Below are 6,986 nucleotides of genomic sequence, written 5' to 3'. Positions count from 1 at the left end.
GCGAGCCCCGGGGCGGGGCCTTGTGCGCAGGCGCGGGAAGCGGCGGGTGGGGGGGGGAAGTGGTGCGCAGCCGCGCGCAGGCGCTGTGCGCGGCTGGGCAGGGGCGGTGGGTGGGCGGCCATGTCGGTGCAGGAAGACCCGGTGCAGCGGGAGATCCATCAGGACTGGGCGAACCGTGAGTACATCGAGGTGATCACCAGCTCCATCAAGAAGATTGCGGACTTCCTTAACTCCTTCGGTGAGGACGGCGGGGCGGGGCGGGCCGGGCGCGAGGCAGGGAGGGAGGAAGGGAGCGCGGCTGCGGCCGCTCGTCCCGCGCCCCTCACCGCCGCTTCCCCGCAGACATGTCGTGCCGGTCCCGGCTCGCGACGCTGAACGAGAAGCTAACGGCGCTGGAGCGCAGGATCGAGTACATCGAGGCCCGGGTGAGCGAGGTGGTGGGAGACCAGGAGCTGGCGGGGGGCCGGGAGCTGGGTCCCGGCTGAGCTCTCTTCTCTTCCCGCAGGTTACGAAGGGCGAGACGCTGACATAAACCTAATGCGACCCCGGGGCCCCTCCCGCTGCCGTCAGAGAGCCACCATCCTGCACCGGGGCCCACTGTCATCTCTGCTTGTGTCACCAATAAACCGCTGTGCTCCTGCCCTGCCTGCTCTCTGCCTGCCTGGGACCGGGCCATGAAGTGTGGGCTGTGCGGCTGCTGTAGTCCTCTCAGATGCCTGGTGCCTGCCTTTGTGCCTGCCCAGTCTCCCTGCCCTGTGTGATTTCTGGTCCTCCACACTCAGGGGGCTTTAATGAGAGGGGAGATGCTCCCAGAGTTGCTAGGCCTGGCCACCGTTGACTGTAGGAGGCACCTGACCAGTGTGGCTCAGCCTTTGAGGTGCTTTGTACTCCCGTTGGGGTCACTGAGGATAATGGCTCAGAGGGTTTCTCAGTCTGCACGCTTGCACACTGGGTGGAGGAAGCAGGCTTACCCAGTACGCTGCCTATGTTGTGGGAGAGTGCCCTTCACCAGCAGCTAGGAAGAAGCACATCTCCTCCTCCTGAGGATGGTGGGTGGCGAGGAGCAGTCAGCTGAGAGTCAAGCCTCTCAACCCCCTTGAACCACTCATTTCTTCATTGATCTCAGTTCTTCTGAGTATCTAGAGCTGCGAACTCACTGCTCTTGTCTGGTGTTTGTTGGGGAGACCTTGGAATTGGTATCAGTAAAGGCTTTCTTGCCTCCCAGCAGGCTTTGAATGTCTCAGCACATTATTCTCTAACTGAAAACTCATCTTTTTGTGGTGATGATGTCTTGTCCACGATGTTTACCTTACTGGGCACCCCTGTAACTTTATGTTTTCCTTTTGTATCTTCAAGGTTGGTAGGCGTGACATCAGCTGGCTGCTCCCCAACATATGTACTCCCCTGAGGTCACAGTTTTGTTGTCCGTAAGAAGCTCTGTGGTGTCTGCTGTTTGAATAAGAAAAGCGACTTCTCTAGTCCTTTCCTCTCCTTATTTAGCCAGTTACATATGCTTTACTGTCTGGTGGGGCTGCACATCCCAAGGGCTTAGCCGCTTCTTGGTGAGTGGTCCTCCTGGAAATAAGTACTTCATATCAACACTGTAGAGCTTGCAGCAGAGTGGAACAGCTGCAGGGCATTTTGTTATCACTTAAGAAGCAGATGTCAAATGCTGAGAGATGGTGCTGTCACAGCATACAGGATCAGCAGGTAGAGGGAAAGCTCCTGTCTCTTTCCTCAGATGCAGTTCCTCTATTGCTCAGGTACATCAAAAGTCTGCTCTGCCTATCCATGACCCATGTACCACCTATACTGGCTGTGCTCACAAATGGGCTGGAGCGGAGTCTGGGAATCTTCATCCTTAGAGATACTCAAAACTTGGCTGGACAAAGCCCTGAATAGCTTGATCTGACTTGGGTTCTGCTTTGGGTGCATGGGTTGAGCTCGAGACCTCTAGAGGCCCCTTCTAGTATTCTTCACCCAAAGATTGAGTAGGAGGCAGAGACAGTGCCATAGACATCCCTAGTGCTGTCCCAGGCTGACCTGTTTGTTTGAGATCTACTTCTTGTTGGTGTTCTCAGCTAATGAACTGGTTGGTATGCTGGGTCTCTCTCAGTTGGTTTCCTAGTCTCCTGACGGGCTGTTACAGTGTGTTCTCCCTTTTTCCCCTCACCCCAGTGTTTCTCACAGGAGTTGATGTTGCTGGTTCTATTCAGCGTGGCCATGATTTTTGATGTTGGGACATTTGTCTTTTGCAAGACACCGCTCCTCCCAGGAGGTATACTCTCACAGAGCTCAGACATTGTGAGATCAGTCTGTCCACAGTTCATCTCACAGCAGAAATGCTGGGGAGCTCTTGCCAACAGAGAGCACTGCCATTTTTCTTTCCCTTTCAGGGGGTGTCACAGTAGTTCTGCAAGATGTCCCTGCCAGATCAGGTTCTCCATCTGGTCCCTGTTACAGCTTATTCTGGGTCACCTGCTGAAGGTGGAGAAGCCTGCTGATCCTCAGTGTGATGCAGCTTCCTGCAGCAGCTTCCTGCAGCATGTGGCCTTCCAGTAGATGGAGCTTTGGTATCTTTGAAATGCTCAGATTATTTTAAAGACTGAACTGTTCTCCTGGTCTTTCTCTCTGGTACTGTCTTTTCAGGATATAGTGCCCCAGGGACCTACATTAAACTTCTTGGGAGTGATCTAATTTATTCTACATCAAGAGATTGATTTTTCTGCCTTGTTCGTGATGGCATTCTCCCCACCACACATTTAATGTAGCAGGAGATGAAGATGTGCTCTGTATCCTCAGAGCATTTGAGAAGAATGGGTGCTCAGGCACCCTTGATAGCCATCCAATCTGATGCCTTTCCCAAGAGTCTGAACTGAAGAGCAAGCTGTCCGGAAGCCTCTTGCAAAGCTGCCAGGGTGAACCAGTTTCATTAGAGCTTGAGCCACGTCTGTAACTTGAGATGCGTCTGCGTTCTTCAACAGCTAGTGCTCTGCCCTCTGCTTTTAGTGAGCGCTCTGTCACACGCTCAGCCAAAGCTCGTGGAGTGGTTAGAGCAATCCTGCAGCCCTTATTAATTATTCAGTAAGTTAACAATTCCTAGACCTCCAGGTAAGCGTGAATGAGGGGTAGTACTGAATTTTAATCTCAGGAGAGAGATGAGGTGATGCTAAGTTGACTTTACCCTCTTTAAAGTGTCCTCAGCAGAAGAGGAACATAGGGCTTGAATTTGAATTGTCACGCATGTGCGTGTGTCACATATGCCATGAAAGTTGCAGTCTCTGGTCCAAAGCATGTGTTTGAATATTAATGTCAATTGGATCAGACTTCTTAAATAACTAGCTTCTAATAGATAACCATGGGTTGATGGGCTTTCTAGGTACCTACTGCTAACAGAGCCTTGATTTTAGGAAACCGCTTTGAGGACAGATAGATGTGGGAGAAGTAGCTCTAAATATTACTGAACATCAGGTTTAAAAAGGTGCCTGTGGTGTGTGTGTGTTTGGGTGTGTGCGTGTTTGGGTTTTTTTGTTTTAAACCTATTGAATAGGAGTCGTGCTAACCAATGTTTTACTGGAATTGGGAAAGCCACAGTTGCATGTGTCTGGTTACACTGGGCTTCTAGGAAGCTTTAAAGTCCCATTTACCTTCGTCCCAAGTGCATTGCAGGTGGTTGAACATTATTCAGTCACCTGAGCTGATCTCAAAAGAGGAATATGTTAGGACACCCCTGCATTTCTGAGTGAGAGCTTCCCTCATAGCTTTGTGAAGCTTTGTCCTTAATAGCTTTGGGAAGGTGAATTTTTCTTTAAAGATCCAAGAAGATGGTCTCTGCTTGCATCTAGATGCCAAGGCACTGACAGCAATGGAAGTCACCTCAAATAGTTGTCTCACAAAGAGAAGATTTTCCCTGCCTTCCTGCTGATCACACCAGGTCAGTGAGCTGGAAAAGTCGTGGGGGTGCGGTAAGTTTCCACATTCACTGAGATTGTTGGGTCATTTCCAAAAGGCTGCTAGCAACATTTCTTCAAACTCTGCAAAACATCAGGGCCTGGGACCTGGTCCTGGTGCACAGAGCAACCTTAAGGGTGGCATACACATTTGGCTTCACACCCTGCCCCCTCCCCCCCAGTCTGACACATGACATGCTTGAAAACAGTGTTTTCACTTTTCTCTCACAAAAATGCAAACCCAGTAGTTGGCAGAGCCCCCTGCCAATGGGGAGCAGAAGATTCTCAGCAGGAGCAGGCATCCTGGAGCAAAAGGTTCCAGAAAATATACCCTGGGAAAACACTGTTCGGATAGATCAAATGCAAGGGTGTTGCCATTGCCTGCCAACAAGTCACTTTCACGTACCTGTGCTTTCAGGAGGTCTGTGGTGTACTATTTCTTTCATATCTCTGTAGGTGCAAAAAGAGATAACAAACACCAGGAAATCTCCAGGGGCGACCTTAACTGGTATTTAACCTGACTTAAAAAGCTGGGCATTGAACATCTAATACTCATTGCTATATGACAAAATTAGCCAGAAAGCACTAGGCTTTGTAGGATCAAGTGTTGACATACTAGGACCTCAGCCTAGGGTACTGTAATACAGGAATCCCCTTATTGGGGATTGAGTCTTTTCTGTGGTGCACTTTAAGGTGAGGAATACACTAGTAAAAGATCATGAGTCTTTCCTTGCAGGTGGTGTCTGTCCTGGACTTACATTTTGAAACTACCATACTGGACCTGTTACAGGTTTGTACGTATGTTTCAGCTGAAGGACGCACAGTGTGGTGCGATAGTCAGGGCTGTAAATGCAACTGAGCTCCTCCTGGCTGAGGCCCAGCTGTGCCATCTCCATGTTGCCCCCCAGTCCACCCCACGTCGTCAATGGTTACCTGCTATCTAATGCCTCATTTTTTCTGCTTCCTAGTTTTGCTATCTCCCAGCAGGGAAGTTTCTGAGAAAGCTGTAAGAGGATCGATCTTATGATACTGCTTGTCAGAGCTGAGCAGTGGGGAGAGGGAAGTAGAGCAGTGACCTTTCCTTGCACTACCTCCTCACTGAGGTGCAACTAAAGAGCAAACGCTTGCTCATCTTTCTGTTCACAGAAATGGCAACACAGCACTTTGAATTTGCTTTGCCAATACTGTGGTGTGGTAAAGGCCGCTGGGTCCTTGGCAGGTATTAACTGAAGTTAACAGTTGAGCCAACTGACCTCAGCACAGGCTACAATGATATCCAGCTGCTGTGCAACAGTTGCTCATACAGTACAGTGACCGCAGGGTCATTATGAAACAATCCTTTGCTGTTTCTGCCTAGCTGGTCTCACTGACAGGGTTGCAAAAGGGGTTCTGGGATGAAACCAGATTTTTTTTTTTTTCCTTGTCACAAAAAAGTTATAATCTGAAAGGCTAAAAAAGGCCCACTGAGTTGTTGGATTATTCTATGACTGGTAATTTAAACAAATTTGGGGCCAAAGTCTCTTGTCCCAGAATATTTCAGTGTAGGTTTTGAGCTCTACCTCTGGCCCCTGTGGCAGAGAAGGGCAGAAAGGAGATGAGGCTGGGTTAGAGCTTCCTTTTAATGTGGGAGAAAGGAGCTGCAGAAGGAGTCTCTTGCAATAAAATACTGAATGCATATAGGAGAAATGGATGTGAAAAATGGTTTTACATTACCTCTTCCAGGCCCTTCTCCCCTGCTTTACTGCTGACGGCTCTGCTGTCCCCACCGTTTCTCCTAGCAAAGCTGTGATGACAGTACGTGCTTTGGCTGCCCTAGCTCACTAGTTTCCCCTAGTTGGTTCATTTCTTTAAGGAATTCCTGAGTCCTCCACAAAAGAACAAACAATAAAGTTCGTTGTGATGCTTCTGCAGGCAAAAGTACTGTGGCTGTATCAAGAGGAGGTAAGAAAACTAGAGAAGGCAATGATTGCTTGGGCTCCCTCACATTTTGGGAGGGATACTCGCTCTCCCCTGCATGTCTCTCTGCCTTCCTCAGGCGCTTCTGGCCTTACTGAATGGCCAAAAGGATGGAGGTGGGAAGGGATCAAAGGGAGTCAGGTGGACAAGGAAAAGGAGAGGCAGTGGTGTTGACCAGATTTTGTTGATAGTTGTTTCTGGAAGGCTGGTCAGGGCCCTGGGTGTGATGAGAGTGCTCATGCATCACTCGGACTGAGTTGTATTTGCTGCAGAAAGGATTTCTGGCCAAATGGGGAAGAGTGAAGGTTTTTGGGAGGTGTGGAAGGGAGCCTGTGCTTGGTCCCTTGGTTTCGAAGTGATGGGAACTGGTGCCCAGGAAGACTGTTGTGGTTGCTGTCCAAGGGAAGAGGAAATGTCAGATTTGGCATCCCCTGTATCCAGCTGCAGGGTAGAACGGGAATTGCCAGCAGGGCGTTTGATTTGAGGGCAGTGTGCTGGGAGCCCAGCTTGCTCTCCTCGCCCACAAGTAGCCCTCAAACCCCCCTTCAATCACCCACACTTGCTGCAGGATTCGTTGGCTCAGCCAAGCCTGGGTGCAGTTGCCTGCTCCTCACTTGTGTAGCATCCATGGTCCCATTCTTGGGATCCCCAGTCCCCAAGCGTTTCCCCCTCCTTCACCACAGCCAGTTCAAAGGCCAGGCATGTGTCACCCCCAGGGCAGAATGAGGAACAGGAAGGACAGCTTCCTGCTAGTGGAGTGGAGGAGGAGAAACCAGTGCTGCTGTGCTCAGTTATCTCAGCAACAGCTGGGTGAAGGGGATTTCTGTAGGGCTTATGTGTTGCAAGGGAAGTACCTGGGACAACAGACCCTGTGCCCTGCCGGAACGCCCGGAAGAAGCGGCGGGTGATTGTTGTGGGGGACTCCCTGCTGCAGGGGACGGAGGCATCTATCTGCCGACCAGACCTCATGTCTAGGGAGGTTTGTGGCCTGCCGGGTGCTCATGTGAGAGATGTCATGCAAAGACTGCCTAGGCTCGTCCATTCTTCGGACTATTACCCACTGCTGCTCTTCCATGTGGG

At 50.5% G+C, this 6,986-nt stretch overlaps 1 protein-coding gene across 1 annotated transcript; it reads left to right on the top strand.

Moving 5' to 3' along the window:
- Positions 1-68: 68 nt before the first annotated feature.
- On the top strand, positions 69-645 carry BRK1 (BRICK1, SCAR/WAVE actin nucleating complex subunit). The gene is made up of 3 exons (XM_026084928.1): positions 69-238; positions 343-425; positions 506-645. The coding sequence occupies exons 1-3, from the start codon at positions 121-123 to the stop codon at positions 530-532; spliced, it is 228 nt and encodes a 75-aa protein (XP_025940713.1). The 5' UTR covers positions 69-120; the 3' UTR covers positions 533-645.
- Positions 646-6,986: the final 6,341 nt, after the last annotated feature.

Source organism: Apteryx rowi, unplaced genomic scaffold (assembly GCF_003343035.1).
Source record: "Apteryx rowi isolate R43461 unplaced genomic scaffold, aptRow1 scaffold_655, whole genome shotgun sequence".
NCBI classification, from domain to species: Eukaryota; Metazoa; Chordata; class Aves; order Apterygiformes; family Apterygidae; genus Apteryx; species Apteryx rowi.
The sequence above is the reverse complement of the archived record's forward strand: the minus strand, read 5'-3'. Positions and strand labels throughout refer to the sequence as shown.

Excerpts from the sequence above, each read along its gene's own strand:
- BRK1 (XM_026084928.1), top strand. The coding sequence starts at position 121 with ATGTCGGTGCAGGAAGACCCGGTGCAGCGGGAGATCCATCAGGACTGG. Across the intron at positions 239-342 it reads GGACTTCCTTAACTCCTTCG|ACATGTCGTGCCGGTCCCGG; the intron begins GTGAGGACGGCG and ends GCTTCCCCGCAG. Across the intron at positions 426-505 it reads TCGAGTACATCGAGGCCCGG|GTTACGAAGGGCGAGACGCT; the intron begins GTGAGCGAGGTG and ends CTCTTCCCGCAG.